Below are 15,981 nucleotides of genomic sequence, written 5' to 3'. Positions count from 1 at the left end.
TTTATCTTTAAGCTCTTTCTTAGAAGATTTGAGCTTCTTGAGTTTGGATGATATAGCATCATTTGTTTCTTTAAGCTCAACATTAGGCTTTTCCAATGTATCGCATTTTGCTAAGAGTGAACCACTTTTAGCATCAAGCTTTTCATTTTTAGCTCTACTCTTTCTAATGATCTTAGTGTATTGTCTTAGTATTTTGACAAGATCATCATATGAAGGTGAATCATCATCGCTATCGCTATCATCATCACTACTATCATCATTATTAGTTACCTTGCGTTCACCCTTGGCCATAAGGCATAGGTGTGTAGAGAATGATAGTGATGGTGGCGGTGAAGATGAAAGATCAATAGCAATGGCGGCCACCTTCTCGTTTTCACTATCATCATCGGATGATCCACTAGATGAATCAATGTCCGTGAGCCAATCACCGACAATGTAGGCCTTTCCACTTTTCTTCTTTTTGTGAAAGTCCCTCTTTTTGCCATCTCTCTTCTTGTATGGCTTGTTCTTCTTCTTCTCATCTTTATCTTTGTTACTTGAGTCATCTTTCTTGCCCTTGTTCTTGTTCTTGAACTTGTCTTTCTTGGGCTTGGTGCATTGATGTGCTAGATGACCAAGTTCACCACAATTGAAGCAATCTATTTCGGAGATTGGCTTTCTTCTAGAACTTGTAAAGAACTTCTTCTTGCCATCGAACTTGATGCCACTCTTGTTTAGCTTCTTTAGCATTTTGGCGGCTTTCTTCACCATGAGAGCAAGATCCTCATCTTCATCTTCTTCATCACTTGAGCTCTCATACTCAAGTCTTGCTTTGCCCTTATCTTGGCTAGCTTTGAATGCTAAGTCCTTCTCTTTCTTCTTGGTAGAGGATGAGCCATCTTGTGGTGTGATATGCATGTACATCTTATGAGCATTGATCTTTTCTAAGATTTGTATCGGTGTAGCGGTGGAAAGATCACCTTGGTGTAGCATAGTCACAATATGTCCATATTTGTCAATAGGGAGGACACTCAAGATCTTTCTCACAACGTCGGATGGTGATATTTGAGTAAGTCCAAGCCCATTAACTTCCTCTACAAGAACATTCAAACGTGAATATATCTCATTAGCACATTCTTTGGGAAGCATCTCAAATGAATTTAGTTTTTTAATTACAAGATGATAGCGTTCCTCACGCTCACTCTTGGTTCCCTCATAGAGCGCACAAACGTCCGACCATAGTGCATGGCCGTTGTAACATCCTAATGGGCCAAAGTGGGCCCAATTAAATTTCAGTATGGGCCGGTGCTACTGTAGCAGAGGGTGTCGGGTCCTGTAGCAGATGGACTCCAGGCTACTGTTCACCGAACCACTGTTCACCCGAAAATGGGCCGGCCAAATTCGGAGTACTGTTCATGCGGTACTGTAGCACCGCGAAAACACTGCGCAACCAAAGTTTAGTACCATACTGGAAATCCTGAAATCGCCGGATCGACTTAAATACCAGGGCCAGGGACGCGTAGTAACCTTCGGTTAACCGTTTTGAACGAAGCGAGGACGAAAGTTCAAGCGGGTTGCTACGCGGGTGGGACCACTCCTAGGAAGAGTGGGCCTGGGCCATGTATGTCGGGACTGGACGTTACATTTGGTATCAGAGCCGACTCTCGAGGTTTCACGGGCACGTGGGGACGACTGCGCGGGTATGTTGTGTGCATGTGCATGGGCCCGTCGTGGACACGGCATGGCATACACATACACGACACGGGGCCACACAAACGTGTTGAAGAGAGGAGGATCCTGGATTAAATGTCCCGAAAGGGTAAGCTGATCTAGCATTCGACGGGGACGTCGAATCTTTAGGGGGGATGATTGTAACATCCTAATGGGCCAAAGTGGGCCCAATTAAATTTCAGTATGGGCCGGTGCTACTGCAGCAGAGGGTGTCGGGTACTGTAGCAGATGGACTCCAGGCTACTGTTCACCCGAAAATGGGCCGGCCAAATTCGGAGTACTGTTCATGCGGTACTGTAGCACCGCGAAAACACTGCGCAACCAAAGTTTAGTACCATACTGGAAATCCTGAAATCGCCGGATCGACTTAAATACCAGGGCCAGGGACGCGTAGTAACCTTCGGTTAACCATTTTGAACGAAGCGAGGACGAAAGTTCAAGCGGGTTGCTACGCGGGTGGGACCACTCCTAGGAAGAGTGGGCCTGGGCCATGTATGTCGGGACTGGACGTTACATTTGGTATCAGAGCCGACTCTCGAGGTTTCACGGGCACGTGGGGACGACTGCGCGGGTATGTTGTGTGCATGTGCGTGGGCCCGTCGTGGACACGGCATGGCATACACATACACGGCACGGGGCCACACAAACATGTTGAAGAGAGGAGGATCCTGGATTAAATGTCCCGAAAGGGTAAGCTGATCTGGCATTCGACGGGGACGTCGAATCTTTAGGGGGGATGATTGTAACATCCTAATGGGCCAAAGTGGGCCCAATTAAATTTCAGTATGGGCCGGTGCTACTGCAGCAGAGGGTGTCGGGTACTGTAGCAGCTGGACTCCAGACCACTGTTCACCGAACCACTGTTCACCCGAAAAATGGACCGGCCAAATTCGGAGTACTGTTCACGCGGTACTGTAGCACCGCGAAAACACTGCGCAACCAAAGTTTAGTACCATACTGGAAATCCTGAAATCGCCGGATCGACTTAAATACCAGGGCCAGGGACGTGTAGTAACCTTCGGTTAACCGTTTTGAACGAAGCGAGGACGAAAGTTCAAGCGGGTTGCTACGCGGGTGGGACCACTCCTAGGAAGAGTGGGCCTAGGCCATGTATGTCGGGACTGGACGTTACAGCCGTCTTTGTGGTTCCTTACGCGGTTGAACACATCTTGGCAAAGGCCTCTAAAGATGGTGTTTCGAGCCTTCGCATTCCACTTTTCATAATTAACCTCATCGCCTTGTAAGTGTGTAGCATCTTGAGGTTTTGGGAAGCCTTGTGAGGCGGCTCTAAGTATACCAACATCTAGAGCTTCTAAGTACGCCTCCATATGGATTTTCTAATATAGAAAGTTGTCCCCCTCAAAGATAGGAGGAGGTCCATCCCTGTGAGACATCTTGCTCTAAGCGATTAAGCTTAAAAACATGAGCACGAGGCTCTTATACCAATTGAAAGGATCAAGATACCCAAGAGGGGGGGGTGAATTGGGCTAATTCTATATTTTCTTGCAATAATCAAATCCTACGGTTAGCCCAATTAACCCCTTGTGCCTAGAAAAGTATTTCTATTAATCTAACGCACAAAGGACTTGCAACCTATGTTCCAAACTTATTCTAGCATAGCAATTCTATGAATGTAAAAACAAGTATTGAGTTGCTCAAAGTAAATGCTCAAAGTAAATAGAGAGAGAGGAACGCGGTGATGTTTTGTCGAGGTATCAAAGAGTCGCCACTCCCCACTAGTCCTCGTTGGAGCACCCACGCAAGGCTGTAGCCCCCCTTGATCTGCGCAAGGATCAAGTGCTCTCTACGGGTTGATTCTTCGATACTCCATCACGGTGAATCACCCACAATCGCTCACAACTTGAGTTGGGTCACCCACAAGCTCCGCCGGGTGATCACCAAGCTCCCAATCACCACCAAGCCATCTACGTGATGGCGATCACCAAGAGTAACAAGCATGAACTCTCACTTGACCACGCGAAGCCTAATGAGAACGGTGGATGCACACTTTGCTACTCTTGATTCACTAATGAGGCTACTCTCTTGGATTCTCAAATCTCAATCACCTCACTAGGACCTTACTCTTTTTGGCACTCACAAACGTGTTTCTCAGCTGTTGGAATGAGCAAAAGTAACTCTACACACGAGTGGAGCTTCTATTTATAACGTGGGCTGAAAAACAAACCGTTATGTGCCTCTACGGGGTGACCGGACGCTCCGGTCATGTTGATCGGACGCTCTGGTTAGTTCAACCCGCACACCAGTGTTTAAGTGTTGATCGGACGCGTCCGGTTGCATTTAACCCTCACTAGAACCTTACTGTACTCGACCGGATGCTGAACCCCCAGGGTCCGATTAGTACTGACCGGACACGTCTGGTCGTAGATTTTCTCTTCTAGAACCTTAGCGTCCGGTCACTCGACCGAACGCTGGACCTTAGCGTCCGGTCACTTGACCACTCAGCGTCCGGTCGCGCCAGACATAATCTCTTTGATCAAATGAACTGATCGGACCCTGTAGCCAGCGTCCGGTCTGACCGGAGCCAGCGTCTGGTCAGCATTTGACCCTTCATTCACTTCCAACTCTCGATCATATGTGAATAAAGTTTGCCCCATAGGATCATAGGGCTATTGTGGAGCTACCTAGTGCTAGTTTAAATAAGTGTGCACCACACCTAACTCACTAGACTCATCTAGGTCAAGCTACCCGTCCATACCCCCCTTAATAGTATGGCCAAAGGAAAAACAAAGTCCTAAACTACTCTAAGTGTCTCTCCAACTCCAATCGACACTTAGAACTAGTCATCCTTAACCTTGTCGTCCATCCTTTGAAAACCGAAATGATTTCCATCGTAGGGGCATGACCACCTTGATTGCCTAATTGATCTCTATTATCATGACATAACTTAATTGCCTCTGCAAAACACATGTTAGTCATAGTAATCTTGTATTGTCATTAATCACCGAAACCCAACTAGGGGCCTAGATGCTTTCACAACCAAATGAAATAAACCTCCACAATAAATAATAAGAGATGCTAGTAATCATGTTATGTGGCATTTATATGCGCCCAAATCCTAGAATAAACACCAACGATGAGTACTTTTTTGGACACATCAGATATGGGAAGGCTAAGTAGGTGCTCTTTTTAAAACTTTATAAGAAGTCATCAAAATGGACGTGTCCTTATTCCAGATCAAGGGGAGAGAGATTATTGATGAAACGATGGTCTTTTATGGGGATTGAGAATATAGGATGTGTGATGAATGTCCCCATAAATTGTGGGTAGCTTACAGTTTCACCAACAAAATAAGTCCATTTGCAAATTTCAAATGCAATATCCTCAAGCATTCAGTTCTCAAGCTGCTTGAATCATAGGGATTAAGTATGGCAAGCACATTACTTCAATAATGGCTATGAGCTCTAGTTATTGTCCCAATACATTTGATCCATTCAAGTGGTGCTAGCATGCTAAAATTGTTGCTGTAGTACATTGGGTTATTATGTACCCAAGCAAGCTTGAACTTTCTTGTGGCAGTATCATTCTTGCAATCCCAAGCATTTTTCAACCGTTCCTAAATTACCTTTAACTAAACAGTTAGTATTTTATCAATCAGTATTTAAAAATATCAAGAGCTAATAGTTTCCTGAGAAATGAAAATACAAAGATAAAAATAAAATGGAACACAGGGCACCTCGTATAGCCATATATGGATCCCCAGTATGTAACAGGATACGTGCCACTAGTTTTGTCACGATGATCACACCAAAGGGGCAGAAAGATCAAACCTTATTGCTTTTGAAAAAGAAATGCACCCCAAAAATATTTGTGCACCTCTGTTTCTAAATATTTCTGTTGAACATTTCCAAACTGTAATAAAGGCAGTGGCTTTAACCAAAATGCTACTTACCACCGCCTTCGCGATACACTTCAGAGAAACAAACATCACCAGCCTTCCGCATATGATCCTGGGAATGAAGCCATAAAAACAATAAAGTAAGTGGATTTTTCTGTTCTCGATAGTTCCATCTATTTATGAATTTATAAAAAACACAAAATCATGAAGCAACGATACAGTCTTATGGAAGAACATGAGGGAAAAAGTTTTGCCTCAAACCTTTAAATCCTGCCATGATGCAGAAGAAGGCAGTCCAGTGACAAGAACTGTTGCCATGATTCAAGTTAAAGGTTGCAGACAGACAAGAGAAGAGCAATCACTTGTGTTCAACATGAATAGAAAACATACCACAATACTCTGAGTGTCTCGACACACCACGACGTGCTCCACCACCACCACCAAAGCCACTTGAACGATCATACGACTATACGAGGAAGTATTACCTCTACCACCATGAGCAGCCTCCACCTAAGCACAGAAGTAGGCATTGGATCAACAGATTGAAGAGAAAGAGAGCAATCATGTAGCTTATCGGAGCACTGATTGGCTTACTCTTAGACGGTGTCCATCAAAGTTGTATCCATCCCACCCAGCAATTGCATCCTCAGCATCACGAGGATCTTCAAACTACAAGATTAGCAAAGCACCTTAAATTTGCTGCTCGTGACCAAAGTCATCAACCAAAACACGATAATCTTTTGAGGGGAAAAGATGACCATGTTATTCAACATATTTAGATGAATCTTACCTCAACAAAAGCATAACTAGGTGGCCTTGGGGGGACCTTTAGGTCGACGTCAACAATTGTACCATACTGTGTTCACAAGTTTTATAAAATTGGACCCTATTAGTATAAAACCATGCAACCTTTCAAATGAACAACAACTATAAGCAACATTCTCAAGCACAAGCCATAGCTTGAGGTTCATAGTGAATGTAGCAGAGGAACTTGGTGGACCCTGATAGCACAAGGTTATCCAAGCCACCAGTTTTCTACGATTTAAGGGCAAGGCCATAAGAGCACGACAGTGCATCACATCCTATTGCATTAAGAAAGCAGTATAAGCATCGGAGGCACTGAATCTAAGAAGCACACGGCAAGTGAGCCCAGCCTAATATGGTAAGATGGGTTGTGCTCTTTGCTAATGATTAATAGGGTAGCAAGGAATCAAACAATTAAAAAAATTCCCCACCTTCTAGAACAGATCCTCCACCTCCCTCTCCCGGATGTCACTGGGGAGGTTGCCGATGTAGATCGTGCGGCTCCAGCGCCTACTCATCCTTCACCGCTGACCTACCAATGAAGCAAGAAGGGAAGAATTAATCAGCAAATCAGCCCTCGACGCGTCCACGTCCGCACCTGCATCTATGCAACCCGACACACCCCCCACAAGAAAACAAATCTAGAAGGCAGCGGGATACGAACCACCCGAGGAACGACGAGGAAAGGAGATTCCTACCTGAACAGCTGTGGCTAGAGGGAGATAGAGGTCGAGGCTAGGGTTCCGCTGTTGCGACTCTCAGCCCTTCCACTGCAGAACATGAGGCCGTCGCTGCCAGCCAGCCTGCCGCAGTCACATCAAAGAAAACCAAATCACTGAAGCACGGGTATTGTGAAGATGCAGAGAAGGACAACGAGGATGATGGTGTGATACCTAACCTAGGCGAGTTCAAACCTAGCTGCCAGCGATGACCTCACCGGCACCGGCACCGGATCTGGTGGGTAGATCGACGGATACGACCACGGAGTCACCGGAGCAGTGCCGGGTAAAGATGGCAACGGGGACCCGATCCCCGATTCCCCGCGGGGAATTCCCCTATTAGGGGACGGGGATGGAGTCAAATATGCCCCCACGGGGATCTAAACGGGGAGAAAATGTCCCCCGTCGGGTTTGGCGGGGACGGGTCTGGGGGAGCATTCCCCGTCCCCGATACCCGCATCCCCGCCCCGTTTATATACAGGCTTTGCTCTCTTTCCTGATGGCCCAACCAGCCCACGAAGGCCCAATGTCTTCTGAGTATATATAACATCAATAACCCTAGTTCTACACCTTTGTGATGATTAATATCCTGCTTCTTGCTATTTAGCTATTTTTGGATTGTGATTCGTGGTGTACTCTAATATTGTGTCGATGAACTCATGTGAATGATGATGAATTAACCTGAATGGTGATGAACAAATGCGGGGACGGGGATCCCCGACGGGGATTTTTCCCCTCGCGGGGGCGGGGATGGGGGAGAAATCGTCCCCGTGAGCTTTGGCGGGGACGGGGACGGGGATTTTTTCTCCCCGCGGGGACGGGGATGGGGAGGCAACCTCCGACGGGGAATTCCCCGTTGCCATCTTTAGTGCCGGGGGAGAGCAGGGGCTCGGACACCGCTGCGGCCACCGGCGTTGGACAGTGCACCATGGCGCCGTGTCGGGGGACGTCGCTGCGCCGTGCACAGGGTGCGGGGAGCCTCGGCGGTCGTGACGAGGAGCGAGGGAGAGAGCGAGAGCACGGAGAGGAGAGAGAGGAGGGGAGGAGCGGAGCTGCTGCCGCCTGCCATTCACTCGAGAGAGAGAGGAAGGAGCACCATTTTACGTGTGACGACCACGGTGGAGCCTAGCTCTGCAAAGCAAACAAGGGCCATCAGCATGCATGCACGCATGCGTGCCGCCCAGCACCGACCATGCATCTGCTACGCACCACCGTCCATTTGCATGCCACCTATGACCAGAGAAAACCGTACTTCATTTAATGCGTGCAGTTGCTTCATCTATCTACTACGGAATGCACGGATGAAGGCCGGTTGTGACACTCCTCATCTGTGTCGTGGAATTTCGATATAACGCACCAAATAAAAAGAGCTTACGTGGACACCCTAGAAGGCAGCCGATTCGGCGTGCCTTCATATCTTTAATTCAATTTCGATTTGGGAAATATGGACGCGGCGCGGCGGGATAGCGGTGCGTCATATAATTATTCAATTTCGATTTGGAAAATATGTTCGGCTGGTATTAAATCGGCTTCTATTGATTTGTACAGTTGGTTTGTTGTGAAACAAAAAAAACTGTTCCACGGTTGATTTGTACGGATTAAAGCCGGTTGAATAGCACAAACGAACAGACCATGCAGCGGCACTAGAACCTGCAGAAGATACGGAGATGAACCAAGTCCAATTATTCATTTGTTTCTATCAACGAAGCCAGAGGCAACTGAATATATACAGTTATGACCGTCTATAGCAGTGGCTACAACTAAGGGCATCCCCAACGGCGCGTAAGAATATGTAGCTGACGTGGAGACTGGAAATAGTTAAAAAAGGAAAAATCAAGTTAGATAGTTTAATGAGGTTGCAGACATGTCAGAGACCAAGAAGACTTCGGGGCATGACCGGTCTAGGCTCTTGAGGGCTCGCTAGCGCGGTATTTCCTTATTATCTCTTCTTCCGATTGGACAGGTACTCTTCCGAACTAGCGATTCTTAACACCGTGGGAGACACCCTAAGTGTCAATCCACCTACTATTGAGTGTAGTGGGATTGACTTTGGGATACCTTTAATGAAATGCCCTAGTACACAACAAAACGACCTAGAGAAAAAAGAAATTCCAATATACCTATTTAATCCAATCTCAATATCACTACATGATGACCTCTTCGTGGCCCCAGCCTTTCAATTAAACAACATTGAAAGTTGTCCTTCCATCCTGTCCTGTTTTCATACCTAAAAACACCTATAGAAAAAAGAAGTTTCCATCTACCTATTTAATCCAATCTCAATAACACAACATGATGACCTCTTCATGACCCTAGCCTTTGAATTAAACATGTGAAAGTTGTCATTCCATACAACTCTCTCAGAGCTACTTGTCCTTTTCTTTCAGATTGTATTATAAACTCATAATAAATTTTACATTTATGCTCTTTGTGCAGCTTGTCCCTCAACTACTTACTCCCCATATTTGCATGCTTCTTAAGGATAAGAGCAATCTTTGAAACAACACAGGCAGTAGTAGGTGCAGTAGTCCTCCCTGCAGTCAATGTTACGACATAAAATAAATAACTAAATTAAATTTTTTATCAACAACGCATAATGAAACAGAAAACATATGAACATATTAAACAAGTCAATATTATTATGGTATTCCCAAAGTTTTTTTTAAAGAACAGGAGGGGCAGGGAGCCCCTACTGGAATATATTAAAAGGTAAAGCAAACAAAATGAGTACAGAGTTACAAAAGAAAGCTATACAGAATAGTAAAGGAGGTATTCCCAAAGTTGCTCGTGCTCGATAATATGCCATGGGTTTCCTTCTACTTTACAATCCCTAGTATATCTTTTTTGGCGTGTGTTAACAATTTTTAATTTAATTTTCTCATCTATAGCAAACTGTCGTACCGTCAACTTAAACTCCTTCATGCAGGGGTGCATGGTACTAAGATCTATGTTGGCCTAGTTCAGGTTATACAAGATCTCACTTCCTACCCTGTGGTATGTCATCATCAATCAGAATAGCAGTACCAAAAGTATCCTCCAGAACAAACACTTTTCCTTGTCACCATCAGTGGGAGCTGCCTTGGCAACCTCCTTGGCCTTCTCCCCAATCCCAAAAAGCTCATACAACTTCTCATCACCAATGATTTCCATCCTAGTAAAAAAGCTATGCTTCTAGGTGTTGGTGTTCTGCATTTTGTAACACCACCAGCAACACACAGGAGATCAATAAGAGCTAAACTAGCCTCGGGCTCATAAGCCTTGAGAAAATAGTTGATAAGGAGCGAAGTTAGATGTGCACCCTACTAATTTCCACAAAACTTAGGTAACACTACTCGGAGTTAGTTGCTACAAAAGTTGCACGTTACACTACCCACATTGCAGGGACGAAATCAAGCCAATGGCATTCAATGGCTATTGTATTATGTTAAGACTAGATTTTAAGGTTCGTGAGCACATATATGAGGTTTAGAAAATCAATCGGTGCATAAATCAAACTGACCTAACCTCTATGCAGTTAGGGCCATTTTGCACCTATACCATGGTGACGTCGGAGGGGGCGGTAAGGAGCGGGGGATGAGGGTAAACTTGGGACGGGCTTGGTCTGGGCGACGGGGCTAGGCTTGCGTTGGGTTGGAGGAGTGTCGGCGAGAAGGTGGAGGTGGGTCGATAAAGGGGCTACGACGAGGCAACACTAGTGGGAGCGTGTGTCCATCCCATTCCTTTTGACGTGCGGAGAAGAAAATGAGTGCATGCATCCGTCACTTGGCCAATGAATGGATAGAGTGTCAAAGGTAAGCGTCTGCTCGGTTCCCGATGGAGGCTTGCCTTGCCTCGCCTCGCTACGCTGGTGCGAGCAACGAGGAGCTCGTCCGAGTTACGGAGCCGATTTGACTCTCCTGCACTTGAACCTTGCCCACGTAGTCCCCGAGGCGTTTCAAGGGAACCAAGCACGCGCTCTCGCTCGCTATTCTCGTTGGGCAACGCGTAGCAGTGCATAGCAAAAACTAAGTAGCCCTTAAATAGTCAGACCATGTGCCTACAAATATCAGGAATGACAAACAGTTTCAAAACACATCGAAATAGCGTGAGCCTGCATTCATAATGGCATATTGGCGAAACATAGATTTTGTATGGTATTTAGGCAAATCCTACTTCTAAAGTTGCTTAAACCACAAAATTCTTGACCGTCCCAAAATACTTAAAGGTCCTAAAATAATTATCATTATCATTTCTCAATGCACTTTTTTTTCTCTTTCTAATACATATCTATCTCTTCTTTTTCGTTTTCTATGCATCATATCTTTTTTTATTTCTCTTTATTAATCCCTGGACTAGAAGGTTAATTATTTTGGAATGGAGGGAGTATGGTTTTTTTTTTTTACATCATGTTATTATAAAATTTATATTATACATGCAGATATATATATATATAAAAAACTTAATGTCGCATCGTGTTTCAGTTTCCCATTTGTCACCCAACCATTCTCGAAATCTTCAAATATACCGGGCCAGACCAACCATCCCACTCTGGCTGTACCGTTTCGGTTTCTCTCCTCTGCTCTTCCCGAGCGTGGAAGGAAACCGAGACCAGACACCCCTGCTCCGCTGCCCCGAAACCCTCGCCGTGCGGTCGCCGCCGATGGCCGGCGACTCGTCCCCCTCCCCGGCTCCCGCATCCGTTCAGGTGCTCTGCGCCGGTTGCCGCGGTGTCCTCGCTGTCGGCCCCGGCGTGACCGAGTTCATCTGTCCCAAGTGCCGCATGGAGCAGCGCCTTCCGCCACAGCTCATGCCTAAGTCCACCTCGACCTCGTCGCCTGCGTCCAAATCCCCCGCGAAGCCTTCTCCCCCTCCTCCAACGCAGCCCCGGAGGGGTGCGCCGCCGGCTCAGGGGGTGGACCCCACGAAGATCCAGCTCCCTTGCGCGGGCTGCCAAGCCGTCCTCAACGTGCCCCACGGCCTCGCCCGCTTCCGCTGTCCGCAGTGTGGCGTCGACCTTGCCGTGGACCACACCAAGCTACAGAAATTCCTCGCCTCCTCCAACAGCACCGCGCCATCGGGCCCCGCGCCGACCTCGGTGACTAAGACGCAGCCGCCTCTGGCGACATCCCTCCCCGTGTTGCCGCCTGGCGTGGCGCAGCCGCTGCAGCTAGTGGCTGGCGCAACAATTCCCATGGTGCTGCCTGCCGCCGAACCGCCCGAGGAGATCAATGAGGTACGCTGTTGTGTGATCATGTCAGTACCTTGGGAAGTAATCGTCTGGACAGTCAACACGAAGGGTGAACGGTGGGCAATGTTTTTGAGGCGCCGCGGTTTGAGGCGCCGTGGCGAGGCGCGGCGCCCGACCCCCTTCACAACGCCTAGGCGTTTATGGCGGACGCCTAGGCGACGCCATACACACGTTGTAAGGCGCTGTAAGCTAGAGTTTTATATAGTAAGTGCAGCACATACATACCTGGTTTGTTCCCAATTCTGGAGCCCAGGTTCCTTTCTTCCCTTTCCAAAAGCTCTTCTCCCATGTAGCATCCATCCCCCTTGAAGCAAACTACATGACAATTCCAAAATTCAGCAATCTATGACATGAAGAAATGTAAATGAACATGTTACATTGTTACCAGCTGCTGAGAATTAAATAAGAAACAATACACAAGAGGCAATACAACAAATTAGCAAGCATTAGTGGCTTAGTGCATTAGTTCATGCATGAGCATGACAAATGACATCATAGTTTGTCTCTAATAGTCCACAAACTTAGAGACTGAAAGTCTGAGGTACTGGACTCTAAAGCATTCTAATTACTAGTCAACTACACCAAAGCCATACAACATGAGTGCAGGACAAGGGTGTAGGACACAAAAGGGCTGAGTGCAAATCTCTGTTTCAGCACTCAAAATCCATCATCAAACTCATCAAGATCAGCAGCGTCGTCTTGATCAGTAGCAGGAACATTGCTAGCTTCTTCACACTCGCTCACTTCTGCATCATCATGTGGGTCTTCAACTTCGTCTTCCTCTTCGCCATCTTCAGCAGCAGCAGCAGCAGGAACATTTCTGTGGCGTCTATAATACTGAACAGGAGCAGCAGCTCTCCTAGGAAGGTTACGACCCTGCAGCGCTTGTGATGCACCGATGGCTTCATCAACATGCTGCCATGTGAGGTCATCAACAGCATCAGACCCTCGAGCACCCGGAACAGGCACATGCAATGAATCAGCCCATTCATTGTCCCAATCGAACTCCTCAATGACCAAGGGGTCATATTTCTTGCACCTTGTTCTCATCTTCCGATTGTCTGAAACAAAGACAATATCATTCAATCTCTTGTGCAGCAGCCTATTCCTTTTCTTTGTATGCATCTACAAAAAAATCAGATGGGAAGCAAAACAAAAAATCAGATTGTATGCATCTAAATATAAACTGTTAGTCACAAGGATACTCACATGACTGAAGGTACTCCAACATCTCTCACATCCTGAGGATGAAGCACAAAGACTAACTATACGCTTAGCAAGTCTTTGTAGTTCAATGGCTCGGCCACCATAAGAACGCCACCAATCAACTGGATGAAAAGGACAACACATATTAGGTGTTTGGAATGCAATTAAGTTGCTGAAATTTACAAGCTGAGATAAACAGCACTTACGAGGATTCATTTTGTCATAGCTTTCCTTTGCCATTTTGTTTGAGAAGGCTTCTCCACGTTGCTCTTCATACTCAATGGCCTGCCTATTGATCTTCATTTGTGTTTCCACATCTGGTATCATTCTTCCAAGCACTTCAATAAAACAACCTCTTAGCTGCCCAACAGTGACATCATCATTAGCTTTTATCAGAGGAAACAATTTTCCCGGGTTCAAATATAGTGCAGCCCCATACAATGGATGGTCCATTTGTTTCACCCAACGCCTCTCAATAATTTCCATGATCTTCTTGAGTAGGCCATCCTTGGTTGGTATATTGAAGCTTTGCTTTATCCTCTCTTTTGCATGATTCATTAGAGCCCATACCTCTGGCATTGCAGGCTTCTCATCACCATCAACAGCCCTCAAAACAATTAAGAGTGGGGCTGAAGCTCTTAGGCAATCTTCTACTGAGTTCCAAAACTCAGTAGATAGCACAATGTCTTGCACTTGTTGACCTGCTGCAGTTGTACACAAGTTGTTCCCAGTCCATGCTTCACTAACAAACAAGCTCTTCAAGGCATCCTTGTTCTTGTACAAACTCTTCAATGTCAGAAATGATGTGGCAAATCGAGTCGTTGCTGTCCTAACAAGATCAGTCCCACCTGTTTGAGCCCTCATTGCACTAAGAAGCCTTCCATGCCTATAAATGAAGTTGGTGACACGCTTAGCACGTGCAATAGGTTTCTTGAATGCCTTCAAGTTCCCAATTTCTTCCAACATCAGATCCAAGCAATGTGCAGCACAAGGACTCCAAAACAGTGTGGGAATCCTATCCATCAAGATCTTACCAGCAGCCTTATAGTTAGCGCCATTGTCGGTCACAACTTGAACAACATTGTCCCTTCCAATGTCCTCAATCTTCTCCTGTAACAAATCAGCTAGCATTGTTGCACTATGAACTTCACTTGATGCATCAACTGACTCCAGAAAGTACGTTCCCTCAGGGCTATTCACAAGAAAATTAATCAGGTGGCGCCCTCTCATATCAGTCCATCCATCTGACATTAGTGTACAACCATATTGCTTCCAGGCCTGCTCATGGTCCTTCCTCATGTCACTTGTCACCTTAACACATTCTTGGAGCAAAGGGTCACCAAGCTGCTGGTTAGTTGGAGGCTTGTACCCTGAACCATATTGGGCTGTTGCCTCACAAGCAATTTCAAATTGCCTTGAATTTGCTGCATTAAAGGCTACACCACACTCCATGAACCACAGTGCCCATTGCATATCCACATATTGCTTCTCCTCCTTAGTCTTTGTGCTGGACTCAATGGTGGGCTGAAAGTCCTTTGCACGCCTTTGATCTACTATCTGTCCAGGTGTTCTTCTAAGCGTACCAACAACTAACTTTGTTGCATTGGTCTTTGGTGTCTTTGGTGTAGAATTGACACTGCTAGCTGTTGAAGCCTTGAATTGGAAGATAGCATGCCTTTTCTTAGCGGCTGTCCCAGAACTTGGTTTTTTTGCAGCCACTTTTGGTGTGGCATTTGCTGCTGCTGCTGCTTGTACATCTGCAGCTGCTACCTCCACAATTTCATCTTCTGGTTCCCCATCCTCCTCAATACCATCCAAGTACAAAGGCCTTCTTCTCTTCTTTTGCAAGTAAGCTTCCATCTCTTTCCTGATTTCAGTGCTAACTTTTGGACAAAGGATAATATCTCCATATCCACCAGCCAAATGTTGCTTGAAACTCTTTATGCCTCCTGAACCCTCATGTCCACACAGGATACATGTCACCCAGTCTCTCCTAGCAGGGTCCTGCCAGTAGCCATATTTCCAGCCTGGATCATTGGACTTTGCTTTCCTTGCTGGATCAGTCTTGGGATCATACTCAGGTACTTCAACTGTGCTTGCCATGTTGCTTGCTGGATCAGTCTTGGGATCAAAGAAAGATCTGTGCTTTGTGTTGTAGCAGGGTGTGTGACAGCCCAAGCACAAGCAGGCATTTGTATATGTGAGTACCCATATAATATAAAAAGCAAGCATCAGCAAAAGCAGAGCAGACAGCAGAGTGCAGAATAAATATTAGAGAAGGGACAATGCATGGTAGTTCAATTGACTGGTCAGTAAGCACTTCTAGTTTTTTAATTGACGGTCAAGTTAGCTCAGTTCATATTTGACATCTTTCAGATTATCTATGCTATTTTGCACTATTGTTTTATTTGTTGTACTCTTAGTTGAAGGATGTTTTGTCAATTTGTAGTGATCAACAC

At 46.0% G+C, this 15,981-nt stretch overlaps 2 protein-coding genes and 1 pseudogene across 3 annotated transcripts in view; 1 reads left to right on the top strand and 2 right to left on the bottom strand.

The window, feature by feature from the left end:
- Nucleotides 1-6,888, bottom strand: part of LOC136491415 (serine/arginine-rich splicing factor SR34A-like) — a 32,654-nt pseudogene extending 25,766 nt beyond the window's left edge.
- A 4,741-nt stretch (nucleotides 6,889-11,629) lies between these two features.
- The window catches only part of LOC136491410 (protein FORGETTER 1-like), a 38,153-nt gene continuing 33,801 nt past the window's right edge, over nucleotides 11,630-15,981 (top strand). For both annotated transcript variants that reach the window (XM_066487694.1, XM_066487695.1), the window contains exon 1: nucleotides 11,630-12,301. In XM_066487694.1, the coding sequence (XP_066343791.1) occupies nucleotides 11,729-12,301 (573 nt within the window). In that variant the 5' untranslated portion in view covers nucleotides 11,630-11,728. The remainder of the gene's footprint in view (nucleotides 12,302-15,981) is intronic.
- Nucleotides 12,974-15,625, bottom strand: LOC136493841 (uncharacterized). The gene is made up of 3 exons (XM_066489974.1): nucleotides 13,729-15,625; nucleotides 13,526-13,644; nucleotides 12,974-13,441 (listed from the first exon to the last, which is right to left on the bottom strand). Exons 1-3 carry the CDS (start codon nucleotides 15,623-15,625, stop codon nucleotides 12,974-12,976), a joined length of 2,484 nt encoding a protein of 827 aa, XP_066346071.1.

Source organism: Miscanthus floridulus, chromosome 11 (assembly GCF_019320115.1).
Source record: "Miscanthus floridulus cultivar M001 chromosome 11, ASM1932011v1, whole genome shotgun sequence".
Lineage (NCBI taxonomy): Eukaryota > Viridiplantae > Streptophyta > Magnoliopsida > Poales > Poaceae > Miscanthus > Miscanthus floridulus.
This window is presented reverse-complemented; position numbering and strand designations above follow the sequence as displayed.

Excerpts from the sequence above, each read along its gene's own strand:
- LOC136493841 (XM_066489974.1), bottom strand. The coding sequence starts at position 15,625 with ATGGCAAGCACAGTTGAAGTACCTGAGTATGATCCCAAGACTGATCCA. Across the intron at positions 13,645-13,728 it reads CTATGACAAAATGAATCCTC|TTGATTGGTGGCGTTCTTAT; the intron begins GTAAGTGCTGTT and ends CTTTTCATCCAG. Across the intron at positions 13,442-13,525 it reads GTTGGAGTACCTTCAGTCAT|ATGCATACAAAGAAAAGGAA; the intron begins GTGAGTATCCTT and ends ATTTTTTTGTAG.